Here is a 19,555-nt window from a genome sequence, read left to right as displayed (position 1 = left end):
TCTTGAAAGATGTGTACGAGAAAAGAAGTTACGTAAATAGATTTCGCTATCGAACTACATATTAATATATAGTAGAACATCTCTTTATAAAGAAGTTGCGCCACATTATTTTTTATATTAGGAACTGCGTTGACAACTATGAAGTATCCTGACTTTTTGTTATCTACTCCGGGTGCTATCAAAATTACATTAGGCAAAGGAAAGGTTAGATAGACTTGCAATAGAGACACGCTATGCAATAGGGTATACCCCCGACGTAAATCATGCATTAGAAAGGCGTAGTAAGCTTGAAAAAGTTATTAAAGTTGTATAAGCACTTTTTGTGTATGTTATAAAAAATATACATTATATATATTTATACATATAAATTTATCAATGTATAAGCAAAGCAATTATTAGATCTTATGATCATACGTCGCAATCGGTAATTAAATTAAGATTCAGTAAACAGCATAAATTAAGTATTATACTATTTTTTTAGACAAAGTAACAGATTACTTTCAGTAATGTTCAATAACTTTATCATCTTTACTAATCAATGTATTATGACGTACAAAACGCTTTTCTTAATCGCTATCTTTCTCTTATTTTTAATTTTTACATACATAATTTACTTTTTATTCATATTAATTAATTGTTTCATTAATTGATTTCTTAAACAAAAGATAAACTACACGAGTAAATTATTTTCAAGTACGAAGGACACGATACAGTCTTTAATCCCTTCGATTAAACGACTCCACGTGAACTCACATAAACCTCCTTAAAACTCGTTATAAGTTTTATCCTTATTCTCTCTTGTGTAATGTGTGACAGTATATAAATAAAATCCAATAACGTGCGAAGCAATATTTTGGATCTCAGGGCCGGGATCAATCCTGAGTCCAACAGTCATTTCGTCTTTCTTTAGGACGTCAGAAACTTCCGCCGGAAAATTCCATGAATTGCCTTCGATGACCAAGAAACTTGAGGAGCAACTTTATCTCGATATACTGAAGGCTTGAGACATTTTAAGAAGCACAGATTCCGTTTTTCTGACCCTTACAAATTTTATATGAATATAAAAATCGTAAAATTTAAAAATAAAACATAATCAATAAAATATCCATGATAAAACTTGTAAGAAATCTTCTATATATCTTCTCTCTAACAAAAATTCAATGAAAACCAAGTTATGTGCGACGTTAATAGGTATTGTCCGTCTCATTTATCTTTCATGAGAATCGAACGATCGCGTCATTGTGCCGAAAGCCGATAGTGCCCATAGACCGAGTTGGAAATACGTAATTGTCCGGCACTTCCTTGTCCTTTGCTTCCTGCAATAACCTACGTTGAAATTAAAGGTGTTCTATAAAGTTGTTACTACGAGAAATTCAAATCATGGAATTTATGATACTCAGTTTTAATATAACATTGTTGTTTTAAACAAAACGGAGCTCTTTGGATTATTTAAGAGCTAGATAAACTATCGTTAATTTTCCCTCCTTCCAATGGGGAAAAAAAAGATTACTGCAATCTATGAATACGATAAAACAATGTTAGATTCATGATAGTATTGATTTCGTCTATTTCCACTTTCCATTTACAGGTCCTATATATATGTACATGCTCCTAGTTTGCCAAAGAATAAAATATACTGCGAAACAATATCACACAACCCCTAGATAATATAAAAAATTATACTCTTTCATCATTCGACCGAATGTACGTCGTAAAAGAAGAAAAAAAAAGTCGTTTAATCGATACGTCGCTTCAAGGTGATCAAGATAAATGTAATTAACGCGGAAGCATTCCAGCGCATGCTAACCCCCGGGAATCTCCGTAAGAGAAATCATCTCTCGGGGGGGGGGTGACTCTCTCTCTCTCTCTCTCTCTCTCTCTCTCTCTCTCTCTCTCTCTCTCTCTCTCTCTCTCTCTCTCTCTCTCTCTCTCTCTCTCTCTCCCTCCCTCCGCGAGGTCTTTCGGGGCACGAAGAAAACTCGACTCGCGATACCAGACGGCAACGGAGGACAAATACCTGCGAATTGCCTGTAGATCGTTCCGTCTCTTCGACGTCCGACGTCTGACGACGAGCAGCAGGCACGCCGAGGACGACGGCGGCGACGACGACGACGACGACGACGACGGCAACGACGACGACGACGGCGACGACGTCGCTTAGGAGCCCCCAGCACGAAACCAGCACTGCCGTTTGTTCTCCGAGATGGCGGACGAAAAGGAGAAGCAGACGTTCTTGCAGAAGCTGCTGTTCTACACGACCGCGTTCTTCATCCTCCTCAGCACCTTCAGCCTCTTCGCCTTCCTCTTCTTGGTCCCCTTCGTTATCGACCCCGCCTTCACCACCATCTTCATGCAGTTCGACACTCGACCCGCCGAGTGTGTTACCATCGACGTTGAGTCCAGAAGAGGTGAACAATCGGCGACCCTTACCTCTCACACCTGTTCGCTCTCGTTGTCGCTCCTCGTTGCATGTGTTGTGTAAACTCTCTATTCTTCGCTCTTCTGAGAATTCTTCCTTCGCGGCGCGCAATCTAAGTCCTTCACGTTTCTCTGTTTCTATGTCCAAGCATGTGTGTTTGTTGGTATGAACATATATCATTTTGCGTTTGTATGCACGTGATGAGAAACGTTTTATGAAGTTGTAGGAAGAATCGCGTCCAAATCGCATCTAATCTCATTAAATTTCAATGCTCCATTAGACGAATACCGTGACATAACTAGTAAAAGAGACATATCGTACGTAATTTAAAATAAAAAAATTTGCGATATGTATTAGAAAAAATGATACTCTTTTTTTTCCAAAGAAAATTATGTATTATTTTATTCTAAAAATATTTCACGTGACAGACGATGATAAACGTATTACACCAGGAATTGACGTAAATTCCCATTTATAGAATTAGGTCAGCGTCAAAATATGCGAGTTTCATGAATGATTGGAAAGGCTATTTCCCAGACTGAACAAAAGTGACGAAGAACGTCCGTACAGGACAGCTGACGTCTCCGCGCTTAATTCCATATTTATCGTATCATAATTTATTTAGTTGGCATAAAACAGCAATCGCATCCACCTCTTATTAGCAGTGAAGTCGTAGGAAGATCAGCACATGGGCAACAATAACGGAAGTAATTGCGCTTTTAATTATAACGCCAAATGTTGAAGAACGCCGCGCCGTTCCGTCGTAATTACTTCGTCTTCCTTCGCCGCCTGGGAAATGCTTCCCTAACTCGCTCCGGATCACGATAAATTCAACGAAGATTGTAACAAAAAAAAAAGCCTATGAATTTTTTATCCCCCGATGGCACGCATTTGCCTTTCATGTCGGGCCGTCCACCGCACGTTCGTAAATACCTAATATAAAAGTTTTAATACTGTCCCATAAATTTTAATTCTCCATTAGATGAATACCGTGACATAAAATTCACGAGAAACAGAGAACGTCGTTTCTCTGCATGTTTCAGAGGACCAGCGAAACTTTAGTAATTTAGTTAAATAACATTTGCGGGAACGAGCTTATCTATCGAGTGAAAAATACAAAAAGATATAAAAGGAATCGAAAGAACCGGTCAATCGTTAGCCAGGAAAGAGAGGCCGCGGCGAGTGGTGATAAGATCGACGCAACTGGTGTCTTTGTGCTCTTGGTCAGTCTTGGTACCCCCGCGGCTCACGTTCATTCGAGTCTCCCCTCGTTTCTCCTTCGTCACTTGAATTTTCTTCTCCTCACGGACGTCAATAGGGGTGCAGGCGGTGCTCTTCACGATTGAGCACCGGCCTCGTGTCAACATCCCTGCAACTTTACGTCACGATGCAAAACACTTTCTGGACGACGGCTCAATCCCCGACACTCTGCTCTGCTTGCCATCGTCTTCGCCTCTGGTCTTCGCATGCACGTTTCCGATATTCGTTTCACACGGCGGATCTGTCCTCTCGCAATGTGTGTCTATCCGCGTTGACTGTATATCTGGAATAAATTGGCGACTGTGAGTTATTACTTTTTCATTTAAACGTCACGTCGGTGATGGACATAGCGATTATCTAGAAATTTGAATAAATTAACGAATATTTCATAAATGCTTGTTGACGGTTGCAAGCTTCAAACTTCAATCTCGTAAATTTTCATAAAGAATTATCCATTTTCATGGAATTGTCAATGTTTCAATCCGCTGTCTCACGCTTTCGCTCGTTTTTTAACGACTTGATGTATGTATGTGTGTACGTGTATTTTTGGATGTCATCGCTCATTTTTTCCAGTTATTTGTTCATGCGCGAATGTTCTGTGTATTGTGCTTGGATTGTGTATTCCGCGGCCGCGGCAATTTCCATGATTGATCGTTGAGTCCATCAGGTACGAGCAATTGCTCATGGACATCCTGTAGAGAGGGTTGCACTAAGGAACTGTACGATTGTACGCAAATACGCGTCAACTATAAGCTACCGGAAAACACGACCGAGGGGTCGGATGGGGAAGGCGGAGCGGTAGGAAGTGTCGAGGACGACGAAGAGAACAAGCGGATGCCTCGTTACGAGCGTTCCTTAGGCGAGTACATCGAAGACGGCGACGAGAACTTTGCCGTGGATGACGAGAACGGACTGCCGAAATCTTTCCCTACAGGTACAAAGTGATATCACACCGAGGATTTGAGATTTACATTCAATCCTACCCTTCGATCATCTGAATCCGTTCCATATTTGTTTTCGAAAGAGCGTGGTTATATAGTCGAAAGGAGAAGCTTGCTATTTATTCGTGTAATTGATATTTTACATATGCATCAGAACCGTTTGTAATTTTGACGCTATAAATGTCATGAAATTATACAATCCTATTCTGTTATCCAATCAAAGAGCCGACAGAAATAATAGGAACGTTGAAGTAAAAGTTTAAAATTATTGATAACTATTAACTTTAATATCTTGTAAATCTTAATATCTTTATAAATATCTTGTCATATATATTTTGTGATTTTACAATTATTACCGGAATTGAAAAGTCTTCATTGCGATGAATTATTCTACGATGATTGATTCCACGTGCGAAAATCGTTAGAAATAGGTGCGGACTTCCCGAAGCCAATAGATAGAGAACTAAAACTGTTACAGCACCCGCGAGTGAGGGATAAGTTTTCTCCGGTAAAACTTCAGCGATTCATCTCGCTGAACGTGAGAGCGCATTGCATACAGAAGTCATTATACGTTTTCTTTGTTCCTCCCGTCCGGTTTGTTCTTCCGGTTTTCCCGCTGGAACGCGTCCCCCGTTGCCGAACAATAACGAGGGAAAGTTCGCAGGTCTCATGGGCAACGACTCCGTGTGGTACTTCACCGGGGCCAAGCTGTTCCCCAACGTAAAAGGCTGTGGATACCCTCCAATGCTGAATTGCAGTATTTTCTACCGGCAGTACGCCAACATAGGGCAGAACTTTAGCTGTTACTACTCGAAAGTGGATCCCGGGATAGTCATCAGCGACCTCGACATGTGGCAGGTCTCTGGCCGTTATTGTTATACACTTCCCACGCCGTGGACACCCTCTCTCGTCGCGTCTATGTGTGTCTGCCTCCAGTTTCAACCCTAAATCCAGGATGTACGAATTCCTTCGCCGACGCGATGGCATCCGTCGGCCACTGACGTGGCTTTAGCTTCCCGGCGTGTTACAACCCGGTGACCGGATTATAGTTCAGGCGATTTGCCATCTATATCGGTATGTGCGAGTCACGCGAAAGAAGCGCTATGTGACTTTTGCCCGAGTTAAACGCCGGGACTTGAGCCGCGCACTTGAGAATCAATACTGCGGCTGCCTATCGGGAACGGAGCGTGATATGCCGAAACTGTTTCGTATGAAATGATTAAATGGATTACGGTAATGAGTTCGTGCGGAGAACGGTGAATCGGCTCTAACTGGGAAATGCAGAAATACTCTCACGAAAGTTATTCTCCCAACAGCTAGTCCCACTGTCACTTTGATCGCGGCTCTATATGCTGCAAATGAGTCTCGCGTTTATTCCTGTAGAATGTCTGGGGTTCATCTCTTTATGAATCTCGCATAATCTCGACTACGCGTTGAAAGCGATATAACTTTCGTCGAGTTTAGACCTCGACGCCGTAGATACCTGAAAATGATCTTCATTTCGAGACAATCGGTGCGTAAAACGGATTTCTCCCGCATCTGCACCGAAAATTAATTCATTCATTGAAATTACATTGCGAAAGATCGCACGTAGAAGATGTAAGCGATAGCAAAGAGCGGAAGAGGAGATTTTTCGAGCGCGTGGGGGCACAGCGCGAGTAGCGTTAACGGCGACGGAAATGCGACCGTCCGCACGAGGAACGGACAATGCATTTCAAAGCGGTTGAATGGGCGGCTCGATGACAAAGACGGAAGCCATCGCGGCGCGCGATGCGCCGCCCGGAAGAAAAGAACATTTCTCCCGGCGCGCAGAAATCCAATTTCCACAAGTGTGCGGCCGGCGTGCTATTATAAACCCGCTGATAATATCGGCGATCTCGGAAAAGCCCGCCGTCCGTGCTCTCGATGCTCTATAGCACGAGTGCCAATCCTTCGAACGAATGGACGACAGGAAGAAATAGGATCACGTGGCGCGAATAACACGGCTCTCTCTCTCTCGGGACTGTTCTTCCGCCTTCCGCCAAATTTATAGAAATTTATAGAAAGGTCATTTTGCAGGATCAACTCGGCCGTGTCTCGGCAATGAAATTGCCATAGTGATATCGAGAATAACGGTTCTTTTTATAATTTATTCTTAATTGGAAAAGATAATTGAAAAATAATGCTTAGTTATTTCTCAATATAAATATCTCTATGAACGGCTGATCATACATTGACTGCTACCACTTGTCGAGTTACATTCAGTTTCACTACTCTTTTGTTCGGATTATATTCATTATCCGTTTAAACAATATTCATCTATATAATTTTTCTTATTCTTATTTATGGCCAGATTAATTAGTTTCTTTTATTTGTATACTTTATGGTCAGAGTAATTCGAGTAACTAATTACAAAATTATTCGTAATTAAATTAATCTTTCAGTCGAAATTCGTTCGCGGGATTCCTTCCACAAAACACTGTCTCGATGCATGGGTAAAAGAACCCCGGATGCATGTTAATTTCCGCCAAGTGACCATCAGAGGGTCACATGTGTGAAACGCTTCCTCAGGTGTACATGAACCTTGTGTACGCGATGGCAATTCCGATACCGTCTTTCATAATCTCGGTGATATACCTCACCATCGCCTACTTCAAGATCTACAACGAAGACGAGGTCGTCCTCGTAGGTGGCGAAGAGGGTGAGGAAGGGGAGGAAGGGGAAGGCGACGGTACACCCTTGCCGCCCACTAGCGGTGCACTGACGCCCGGAAGTGAAGCCTTCAGGGAGGATTTAGCGAGCTTCGGGCACCAACTCAAGGTCGCGATGGCCGACGACATCAGCAGGGAAAGTCTTGACGGGATTCCTAACTCGCTCTCCGCTCAGGGGTAAGCACCGCTTCACCGAAAATCTCGTGGTATCGATTGACTTTAGGAACGCGTGTCAACGTAAAGAGAGACCGGCCAGACCTCGCTGTCTTACTTGTTGACTGTCGATCTAAGCTTTTAAGTGTCTTCGTGGTTTTCCGTAGGGCTTCGAGAAGACTTGCTCTAAGCATTAACTGTGAACAGGCATAATCACTTTAACCGCAATCGCCGACGATTTAGAGTTATTCCTTAGGAATGGTAATCCTGCCTGAGCCCCAGAGAAGCTATTACGGCGCAATTCTCTCTTTCTCTCTCTCTCTCTCTCTCTTTCCGCATAACAACACATAGAAAATACATAAAGGCCCGTATTCTCAGTTCACTTTCATAAATGCGCGCATTTAGCATATTTACGTTACATGAATCTCAGAAATAAATGCGCGCATCTATCGACAAAAGTGAACTCTGAGACTACGGGCCAAAGTGAATAACATGAAAAATGATTAACAAAATGTTCGGAGGCACAACATAAAATTAGACAGCACTCTCTTTTTTTACCCCATTCACCCGTCTGCTTCGTAATCACAGAAAGATATTTATGTTGTCGTAAGAGCTAACTTGAGTCTAAGTGCTTCACTCGGATGCAATAATTTTACGCCGGGCATAAAATCGTCTGAATGAACGTCTCGCTTATATATATAGAAACAGCGCGGCATAAACGTCATCCCGCAGTCCGCACGGTTTATATACGTTCAGGTATGACGTTGCCATAGGAGTATTCAATCAATTTCCTTCGCGGTTTGCGGCGAACCGAAGGTGTTCGATAATCCATGTGAACAAGCATCCCCCTGTATAAAATTGATCAGTTGCGAGCAATCGGATCGGCGCGGCGGCGTGCCAAGTTGTTCACAAACAGCTCGAAATATTCACGTATCTCCAGCCGTCAATTACGAAACGCGTCGTTTTAACAATAACAGCGCGATAAATTTTATGAATATCGACGTTCTGAGGGCATTGTACGTAAAGACGTTCGCTGGAACGTACGCCTCTTCAATGAGACAAATGAGTAATCAATACATTACGAACATTTAACGCACGAACGGTAGAATACTTCAACTTCCATATACACATGTTTCACGAATAAATACGACTCGAAAAAAAATACCAGATATATTGTACGTAAAAATATGTCAGATCACGTACATGTCAGATTATCATGTCATCAGTTCGGTTTCATATATCGTCAGAGATTTACCTTATTTCAGCACGTTTTAAATTGGGATTAATCGTGCCGCGGATTCTAAAGGTCCGCAGAGGAATTGATTACAGAAATCCTACGACATACATCGTTCAATATTTAATAATCGAGAATCCCGAACTGTGTAGCAGTCCAAACTTCCGATGAGAATGCGATATACTCGAATGCCTTTGATCGTGGGTGTAGAATAGAGATTACAGGATAAATTCGTTGAAGATAAATTGATCCACGAATTCTAAATCGAATGTTCGATGAATCGCTACGGAAGTACGCGTCATAATAGAGAAGTATCTTCCACCACGGGAAATCGCATCCTCTCTATTCTTCGCATCAACTGTTTTTTTTTTTTTTTTTTTTTTCCAAATTCGCGATTAACTTCATAAGAATAATTTGTTCGTAAAAACATACCGATGTAATAAAATGATGGCGCAGTTAAGTGCTCTCGACGACACTACCGGCGCATCTATATCTATAAATAGCGGACTCGGGATGCGGGGCGATATATAGGTCGAACGGCTGCGCGATAGACTGCGAGTCGCCGCTACCTCTCTCCCACTATCGTTCACAACCGCATACACAGAGTAATCTATCCGGAGTATCCCCCGATTCATACCTACCATTCAACGACAGCGACCAGAAGCAACGATCAAACACCCCTATTTCCTCGTGTCTGATCTTTCGAGCGGAAACTTTCGCGAGTTTACGTTGTGCGACAGCGTATAACGAATTTGTTTTCGTGATTTTTCTACACGGGAGTACAATTTTCTAAACGTTTCTCAAGAAAAGTCATAAACGACTTCTGAAACATGCGTATATGCTGCGGAAGGATGAAACATTTTTGAGCAGATACTGGACGCGAACGAGCGTTCTACATCCGCAAATAATCCGTTCCACTCTCGAAGAGAACTACACACGCGACAATGCCTGACCCGTTATGTTTGCCGAGGAGATGTATTATAGTAGCGAATAGTAGTTCTCCTTCATGCAAAGCTACTTATATTACTTTGCCCCACAGTTTATTTTGCCATCTGTCAGCGAGAAAGCGAGAAAGAACTGCAATTATTATTCCGCAAATCGGAAAGTTGAGGCAAATGCATGACATTTGAAACTATCCATCTTTTTATTTTCTAAAAAAACTTATTCAACACAAAAACTTTCCACTATATGGAAATATATTAAATTTGCAATCATTTCTACTCTCAAGTATCTATATCAAAATCACTTCATATTATTCACAATCAAGATTGTGAATAAAAATAAATAATAAATAATCCTTTTACTCCTTTTACTGGGGAAATCTTTCAGCAATTATACTGCTATTAAAATTGTGAATAAAAAAAAGAGATTTTAAATATCCAAACTATTGAGATTTCAAGGCTTAGAAATGTGTTATCCTACACACTGAATTCCCAACATATTACTTTAATTCATCTATTTTTGCCCGAGCATGCTCGACGCATGCACGTTTCCGTGCGGCACGTATTCGCACGTGTTCATGATCAATCGTGAGTTAGCCCCCACGCAAACGGGGGACCTGCGGTTTTGTCGTTTATACACGGGATGCGTGAGAGAGTGGCCACGCTGAGAGACCATCAGGCAAGGACGCGAGCATCGATTCTGACCCAACAAGCCCCGCCTAACTCACCCTTGATTTCTCGGCCCTCCCCATAGCTTCCAAACGACAGCGGCCCTCGGAGCTCTCTCCTACCTCGCCGAATTCTCGCGGTCGTCTCTTCGCGAATACCGCGCGAGCTTGCAGAAACCGCGAGGTATTAGGGTCGTTTGCGCTCTATGCGCATAGACGAGCAAGTTTGGGATATCAACGAGGCTTCGAATTCACGAATTGAACTAATATGCGAAACATTAAGGGTGAACTCGATCGAGATACACGGTGAAGATAAAAAAAAAAAAAATAATTCTTCTAATATTGACAACATAATACAGTGCTGCACTTGAAAATATTGTGTAAATTACTTTTTAAATAATATAGGAAATAATTTAAATAATATGTGATTACATTCATGTTAATCTTCACTACAACTAACAATTTAACTTGTAAATAATTCAATCTCGCTCTTTAAACGGCGAATAATATAGAGGTAAATAAGGTAAACCCGAGATGATCTCTACAACTTCAAGCGCGGGGGGTGAATAGTATCGAAATAAATAATGTAAACCCGAGATTTTCCTCATTAAGAGGAATTAAGCGAGGACATTAAGCGAGAAGTGTCATATTAGTTTTTACCTTGCAGAAACTTGAGCAAGACGATGACGACGAGTATCTCGACTCCCCCTGGGCCGACGGCAGCAGTTTGAAGCGGCATTTTCAAGGTCTGAATAATATCTCGTGGAGACCACACTAGGCGATTCCACCATCGCCGTCCGTAAAGAAGCGAGGCGTCACAGCGGCCGAGGAAAGGAGCCAAGTTATCTTTCTGTCTCAGGATCGATTTTAAAATCCACCCTCGCGATTCACGGAGTGAACCAGAGACACGCTCGGTACTCTCTCTCTCGAGCGAACTCGAATCGTGCGCGAATACACGGCGCGATTCGAGGGCGACCCTTGACTAAAATCTGCCATTTCTCTATCGTAAATCTGTCCCCGTTATAAGCGCCGACTTATACCTGCAGGTGTCACGACGATATTTCGCGAAATACCTTTTCCTACTCGATAATAGCTCAATAATTGCGATGTCGTGCGTATCGGTAACTGTCGCAGACTGTCGTGCCAGAGAGAGAGGCAGAAACTCTCACGAATGCGGTATCTTCAGCGCGATGCACGTATATGCGCGAGAAAAGTTCTTCGTTTCCTTGCAATGTTTAACATTGGCACGCGGCAGCCGTTATTCCGCGCGCCAGATTGATGATTTACCTCGCACGATGCCTTCTTCGTAGCTTGTCTAAGTGCGATTCGCGATACGAAATCAATTCGCGAATCTCGTGCCTGTATATCGCTGATATCGCATCCCGTATAAACATGAAGAACCTGTCCTTACTGTCGTACACGTAGCGCGTTCGGGTACACCGTATATTTTTAAACGATTTTCCACGATGTATCCGCGACGGTAGGCGATCGTTCTGCGTAGAAAGGAAGTAAATCGGTTGCTTTTTGGAATCACGGCACGAGTATATTCTTGAATTGTATATGAATCTATAATAATTGTCAGTTAAAAATTTACAAGTCGTATAAATGATAAATTTAATGGTGGATTATAAATCTGCCTGTGCAAGTAATCGATTTCTCGCGAACGTACGTTTCTATCCATGTATATGGGTATCACGTTACGAAACTTGAAGAAGCTTGTTTTTATACAAGAAGCGGTTATCGTTTTTACGTAAACGATTCTTTTATATCTTTATATTAAGTGATTGAATCTCAAAGTTAGCTGGACTCGTGCCATTCTCAAAACGACCGACGCAAACTTGCAACGAAGCGCATTTTACCGAGTATACGTTCCCTCTGGTTCACTCAACGATTACCGAACGGACGTCCATCCGAAGAACGCAGAGGAGGGAAAGGGACGCGTAGCGAGGTGTCCACTCGTTCGGCGTCACGCGCTATCTGTATATTAAAAGTCACGAGAGTTAGCTATGGACTTAAAAAGAACTTAATCAACTATGAGCTAAAGACCGTAAAAACGTTATGAGTATTATCAGGTAATTCGCTTGCTGTGTGATCATGATGCGTCCACTCGCGTGCATCGTGTTAGACATTTTTATCAGACACACCGACGACATCACGTCCGTTCCACTTTTAACTGGCGACACGCTTTTGCAAGTAAAAAAAAAAATGCGCGCGATTCGCAATGTCCACCCCCGCACCCCGTTGCGGCCTCGTCCATGTACTATGATCTCCACACGCACAAATTCTAACGGTTTTTTCAGGTACCTGACCGACACTCACACGAAGAAACGTAGGGTACCTTACGCGAGTCTTACGACTGCTACATATGCGCATTTAAATCGATACGAATGCACAAGGCGAAGGAACGTTCGGTATATAATGTGAGGTGAGGGCTTCTCTCGAGACAAAAAACCGAGGTAGGGCTTGTTGTTGTTTTAGGTACGCTTTCTGCATTTAAACGAGAGAAATTATGCGCTGTTTCTTCAGGAAAAAAAAAAGAGAAAACAGGTGTTGAGCACATAATTAAAAAGAGCCGACCTAGCGTCACTAAATTGTTTTTTTTTGTTATGTACCATCTGTATATTTTAACAATGTTATATTTGACAGCATTGAGCTGTTCTGCACAGAAGTTTTAACGAGTATCCCTCAAAGGATGAAAATGTAAAGGCAAATGTTGGTGCCCAACGGTTAAAAATAAATCGTAATCGCGATAATTTCAAAATCGCAATAAGCTTCGTGCTACTCCTCAGGCTTAAAAAGAACGGCTAGTCTTATTATCGTCTCAATGTCGGCCGTGAACATAATTAGCTGTTACGTTACGTTGTGATTTAGCATTAACGTCGCCTGGGATATCGACCAAACGCTTGCCGCATGTAAACTCTGGGAGTACCCAGGTAATACTTCGAAATGCACGTGAGCATTTAGTTTATAGCGTTTGTATCGAAACTTTGAAAATTTTACTAAAAACTTGACTGAAAATGTATAATTTGGTTATTTACAACCTCGAGTTTTCATCCTCGAAAATATATTGGTGTTCCATGCGGCAATAAACTGGGCGAGATGTGGATAAAGACCATATGTAATTATCGCTCGACATCGGTTTACGTTTCCGTGATTCGTGCTGTTTTTTGCGATCATACACACACCGAGCAATACCCACGACACACACACACGATACACCACCGTGAAAGGCACATTCTACACACATCGGTAATCTATGGGGAAAAAAAAGATAATTGAATTGTTTTTATGGATTAAGAACAAGTTGTCTGTGATCTACAATAATTAAAAGAATATTTAATAAGTATTAACAGATAAAAAGTATAATTGAGATAATGTTGAACGATGGAGGAAAGAAATAAACCGAAGAACGCTCGGATTTTATTGGTACAAGTTGAGCGCAGGTTTCTCGAGGCATTGGTTGAGCAATACGATAGTAAGAGAAATAAAATGTCGCATAAAAAATTAAGGTCATCGCAAAGGAATTCTAGAAGAAAAGAGGTATATATTATATAAATTACAAAAAAAATAGAGACTTATACAATAGAGCACGCAATGTGTGTGAACATTTAAATCGCTACTATTAATCTGTACTTAACTTGCGATATGAAAACAAAGGTGCGCGTGCTGCGTTCGGATAGTACCAATAAAAAAATATATATATATATACATATATATAAATATATTATATGGCACTTGACCGTCGCGGTTAAAAGTATATAGGATTAGATAGATTTATATAGAAGCGCAAAACACCAAAAATCGTTCCTTCCACCCGCTCCGGCCGTGTATTCGATTTTAAATATGTCGCATCTCATATGTGAAGTCAAAGCTCTGTGAATTTATAAAAGCGCACCTCAGAACGCAATTAGCATCGTCATCTTACTAAATGAAGGAAAGGAACTAATACACACGCCCGTATCATCACCGAATAATAAGTTGTTCAACGAGTGTTGCGAAAAATATTCGGGATAATTTTTCTACAATTCTGGCACACACAAGAGGAACGTGCACCATCATCGTCTTTATATTTCTGTACATTTCAATTATGAATTTTTCAATATTATTATCGAACTATGATCGATTTTGTGTGAGTGTATATGGCTTTTTCTGCGGTTAACAATAAAATGTTTTGTCAAAGCTTTTTTCACGATATACACATATTATTATTATATTTTTCTAAAATGTCTTAAAATATCAATACCTATTTATCTTAATCTTTCCTTGCTTGCTGACTCCAATTCATATCCGCTAAATCATGATGCATTATGATATATAAGTCCGAAAAGATAATTTAATAAAATAAATCTATTAACGCATTATTTTGATTAGAAAAATATATTTATTCAAATATAAAACATTTGTATGAATATGATTAATTTAAGTTTCGACCGCTGGCCCGTACTGCGTGTAATGCGCTGGCCCGTACTGCAACAAATGGAAATTGATTATTTTCGTAAATAAATGTTTACGATAAAAATTGAGATGTCATACAAATCAGAAATGTGAACGAGTGCTTTCTCATCTTTCATTCAGGACTCTAGCCAATTATTCATCATTTTAATACAAAACTATAAAAATTTCGTGTAACTTATATTTACTTAATCCGCCCGCGAATATAATGCTAATAATTATTTTTATTGGAAAATTAGTTAATTATATTAACTAATATATAATAAGCTAAAAGCAACCAAACTGGTAATTTCTTGTTTAATATTTTGATTTTCTACTCTACGAGATATAATTTACCTTTCTACAAATAAAGTTAAAGTAGCCTTCAGCTACTTGATGCTGAAAAGTACTCTTGAGAGAGAGAGTGCGCCTTGCAATCCCCTATACATAAAAAACATTTTTATGAAAAACAATTAAAGACAATTAATTAACTGAGTAAAATGTAGTTCAAGACATGCCTCAGTTAAAAGAAATGTACACGTTGGAATTAGATTTTTTTTCATCAGGTTTCAGCCCCGAAAGAATATCATCATTGCAGTCTTGATAATAGTTTATATTAACGTTGATATATTTATAACATTAAATATTTTCTTTCTAGTTGATATAATATACATTATTCAAACGTATGTATGCACACTTTTTAAACAAATATTTCTAATAATTTTCTCACCTCTAAAGCATAATCTGCATAATTTATGTATTTCATGTACCAGACCAATTTATGTCACTTCTTCATTACGAACTTCCCTTTAATACAGAAATAAAAAATAGCAGAGTTAGCGATATACATCTAATTCTGTATCATATAAATTAAATATTGATTAGTTATTTAGTACAAGTGCAGACCATTAATTAACTAACTGAATAAAATGTAGTTCAAGACATGCCTCAGTTAAAAGAAATGTACACGTTGGAATTAGATTTTTGACATCAGGTTTCAGTCCCGAAAGAATATCATCATTGTGCAGTCTTGATAATATTTTATATATTATAACGTTAATATATTTATAACATTAAATGTTTTCTTTCTAATTGGTATAATATGCTCTATTTAAACGTATGTAAGTACACTTTTTTAAAAAATATTTCTAATAATATTCTCACCTTTAAAGCAATTTATGTGTATCATGTACCAGACCAATTTACGTAACTTCACACAAACTTCCCTTTAATACAGAAATAACAAATAGCAAAGTTAGCGATATACGTGTAATTCTATATCATATAAATTAGATATTGATTAGTTATTTAGTACAAGTGCAGACAATTAATTAACTAACTGAATAAAATGTAGTTCAAGACATGCTTCAGTTAAAAGAAATGTACACGTTGGAATTAGATTTTTGACATCAGGTTTCAGCCCCGAAAGAATATCATCATTGCAGTCTTGATAATATTTTATATATTATAACGTTAATATATTTATAACATTAAATATTTTCTTTCTCATTAATATAATATGCCCTATTTTTAAACGTATGTAAGTACACTTTTTTAAAAAATATTTCTAATAATATTCTCACCTTTTTAAAGCAATTTATGTGTATCATGTACCAGATCAATTTACGTCACTTCTTCATTACAAACTTCCCTTTAATACAGAAATAACAAATAGCAGAGTTAGCGATCTACGTGTAATTCTATGATCACGTAAATTAGATCTTGATTAGTTATTCAGTACACGTTAGGATAATTAAAATCATTTGAATCATTTATAAAATCTATCATCATTATCAAATTGACGAGAATTAACATGAAGGATATAATCCTGAACAATAAATGCAGAGAAAGAAATTAAAGATTATACAAACCTTAGACACGAAGTTCATTACTTCACGTAATGACATCAAGCCTTAACCATCGTCTCAGGACATCAGAATTCAGACTATAAAAATTGCAAGAAAATTATATAATTGTATAAATTATATAAAATGCAAAAAATATTGATCAGTTTCAATAGAATTTTTATAAATGCGATCGGTACGATCTGTCTATCGCGAGTCTTTAAAATAATGAGAAAATTCATATCTTTCATAACATGCAATCTTGTAAAGAAAAAGTCTGCTGACAATACACAACAAAAATTAATAAGCAAGTTTAACAATTCTAAAAGCATCTATACAAAAGAAAAATCTGACCGCAAACAACTTTGAACACGTCAATCAGAATATGACAACAAACTTTTGTAAAATAAGGCTCTGATATTGTGATATTTAAAGTTAATTAAATATAAAAAATATTTTATCAAAAATTGAAAAATATACCTATATTTTGTCAGCACTTTCTTGATCAACCTGGTACTGCAATCTGAAAACATACAACATGTTATAAATACGTGTTCATTAAAGATATTGTAATCAGGCGATTCCAGTTCTAAGAAATTGGATATCCGCGTAATGACAATCAACGTCAGTCTATAAAATATGCATCGTTCGGTAAGTACAGCGGTTAACAAAAAATTTTGTTTTACGTTAAAAATTTAATACAAGTATATTAATTTAATTTTATATCATATAAGACAGCGACGTGTAATTAAGAACAATTATAGTATTATATAGTGTAATTCACATGTATATATGTTAGAGCTATGTATTATATAAGTTTTTAAATAGGTTACAAATATATGTACATGATTCCCAAAGTATCATATTGATCTAAATTTTAGATTCTAAAAAGTTAAGAAATACTAATAAGAAATCTAAAAATGATTACAGATGATAAGTCATAAAATATATGCAATGTATTGAAATATGACAAATTGAAACATTCATAGCATTCATAAATATATTATGCAGTTCATAAATTGTATTGTCAATTAAAAAAAATTTTTTTAAATTCATTATATTTGAAAAAAATAAATCAGATATATTTAATAGATAATTTCTAATTTGTGCTCCAAAATAATTACAGATTCTGTTAGCCAAAACAAATTTTTAGTGTATTCTAATATTCTGTCATATAATATGGTAATGAGATAAAAATACATAAAAACCACAGAAAATTTCAAAAAATACAACAAAAACTTCGTATTTTCTGTAACAGCTTCTTTTAACAATGCAATAAAAAGTAAGTAACTTGTCTATAATTGCGTTAAAAATATAATTTTGACAAGATTATGGTGTATCAAGAATACCATGGATATTCTTTTTATAAATCTCTGAACTTTCTCAGGTTTTTATGTACATTCTATCATCACACGTAATATTTCTTAAAAGTTCTGCATCGCATCTTAAGAATTAATAAATTACAAACATCTGCATTTCCTCTATATTTAGTTTTTTTTTATCCGAGATATATCCTTGCGTGCTAAAAATATTTCCTTCCTATGGAGTCACTTACATAATCAGTGACCATCTACCATTTCACGAAATTATTTTTCGAGAGAGATATCGTCGCTATATAATAAAACCGTTTGTCAGAATTGATATAAAAGATTCATCGTGGTATTCCTTGCCACTCAAAGTGGCATAAAGTAAGAATTTGTTATTCATGTTACTTAATTGATTATCTGTCATCACAGCCTAGATTTCAATAGCTAGACCAAGACAACCCTTTCATCAAAGTACGTGTCCAGATATTGTGGTTGTCATAGGTGAAAAGAAGTGCTGTCTAGGCTGATAAGTGCTTAAATCATCATATAAATTATTTAGATCAAGATTTAATGTTTCCTTCTTAAGCGAGTAGCGAGTCGGAGATGAAAGTATCACGAAATATAAAGTTACCTATTTAAATATTAGTTGCATATTATAATAAATTATAATCAACAGTAATGTCTGTCAGCAAACGTTATAAAGTAATCTTCAGTTTGCTCGCTCTTTCTCTCCCTCTCTAGCGTATAATATAATTTTCTGAAAGAGAGACTCATAACAGGCGCAATAATAATCTTACTGAGGGACTCTTAGTGAATGGTCAATAAATGATCACTTTGTAATTTTTGCTTGAATGTTTTAACGTCCCACCCGAAGATTAAAGTAAGATTACGCATAATAGTTTTACAAAATCTACTCACCTCGTTAACAGGTAGTTCATTGACTAGCAGTTTCGAGTAAGTAAGTCTATCTTGTGATTGTAGTCTCCTCTCCGTTAAAAGACTCTTGATTAATTATATTCAGTTCTAAATAAATATTATTAAGCACTGGAACGTGGAAGATTCTTGAAGATGAAAAATATTTTTTTTCTTATCATCCATAATGATTCTTAAAGAATCAAGGTAACAGACAAAATTGCCAATATTACAAATAATTGGGGGAAAAAAAAAAGAAACAATAATATAAGATCTTTGAATCATAGATGCTATAATATTGCAACTTTTACATTATAAAGGAAGGCAATCTCTTTTTCACACCCATTGTATTAAAAAATAAAAACTTCAGATATAATAATCATAATAAAGTAATTACATAAATTCAGATTCTCATTACAATTAAAAAAAGTTTTTGTGAAAGCTATTTTAAATATATTAATTACTTATTAGGAAATTTACGTTCAAAAAATTTCAACCAGTATGAAATTTCAATCGACATTTTCTATAGAATGCTTTTGTATATTTTTCCAAACGCACTGTCTTGTCTATAACTATTATAAATCGTAACTTTCCCAAGTTGTATATAAAATACAATTAATAAATAATTATCAGATTTTTTCAAAGAGGAATAAATCAGGCATCCGAAGATATTTGTGAGAAACTTTCTCTGAGAATATCAATACATCAAACCTTTCCTATGTAGAAGATATAGAAAATCGTTGAACTGAAAGCAA

General features: G+C 37.7%; 1 protein-coding gene and 1 long non-coding RNA gene across 6 annotated transcripts in view; one reads left to right on the top strand and one right to left on the bottom strand.

Annotated features, from left to right (window-relative positions):
* The window catches only part of LOC143897191 (cilia- and flagella-associated protein 298), a 56,354-nt gene extending 41,854 nt beyond the window's left edge, over window positions 1–14,500 (top strand). For 2 of the 4 annotated variants that reach the window (XM_077405624.1, XM_077405625.1), the window contains exons 2-6: window positions 2,035–2,408; window positions 4,347–4,613; window positions 5,285–5,478; window positions 7,171–7,487; window positions 10,974–14,500. In XM_077405624.1, coding sequence (XP_077261750.1) covers window positions 2,204–2,408; window positions 4,347–4,613; window positions 5,285–5,478; window positions 7,171–7,487; window positions 10,974–11,037 — 1,047 coding nt within the window. In that variant the 5' untranslated portion in view covers window positions 2,035–2,203 and the 3' untranslated portion in view covers window positions 11,038–14,500. The remainder of the gene's footprint in view (window positions 1–2,034; window positions 2,409–4,346; window positions 4,614–5,284; window positions 5,479–7,170; window positions 7,488–10,973) is intronic. The other 2 variants (XM_077405627.1, XM_077405626.1) reach the window with 1 other exon arrangement.
* Window positions 14,501–14,664: 164 nt separating this feature from the next.
* Window positions 14,665–19,547, bottom strand: LOC143897194 (uncharacterized). Of its 2 annotated transcripts, XR_013256868.1 has the most exons (8): window positions 18,807–19,547; window positions 17,062–17,104; window positions 16,609–16,682; window positions 16,321–16,388; window positions 15,902–15,963; window positions 15,468–15,544; window positions 15,095–15,178; window positions 14,665–14,773 (listed from the first exon to the last, which is right to left on the bottom strand). It is a non-coding gene; the product is annotated as an uncharacterized LOC143897194 (long non-coding RNA). The 2 variants fall into 2 exon arrangements; XR_013256869.1 differs by lacking the exon at window positions 15,902–15,963.
* Window positions 19,548–19,555: the final 8 nt, after the last annotated feature.

This window comes from Temnothorax americanus, unplaced genomic scaffold (assembly GCF_048541705.1).
Source record: "Temnothorax americanus isolate GAGA-0224 unplaced genomic scaffold, ASM4854170v1 Scaffold2, whole genome shotgun sequence".
NCBI classification, from domain to species: Eukaryota; Metazoa; Arthropoda; class Insecta; order Hymenoptera; family Formicidae; genus Temnothorax; species Temnothorax americanus.
The sequence above is the reverse complement of the archived record's forward strand: the minus strand, read 5'-3'. Positions and strand labels throughout refer to the sequence as shown.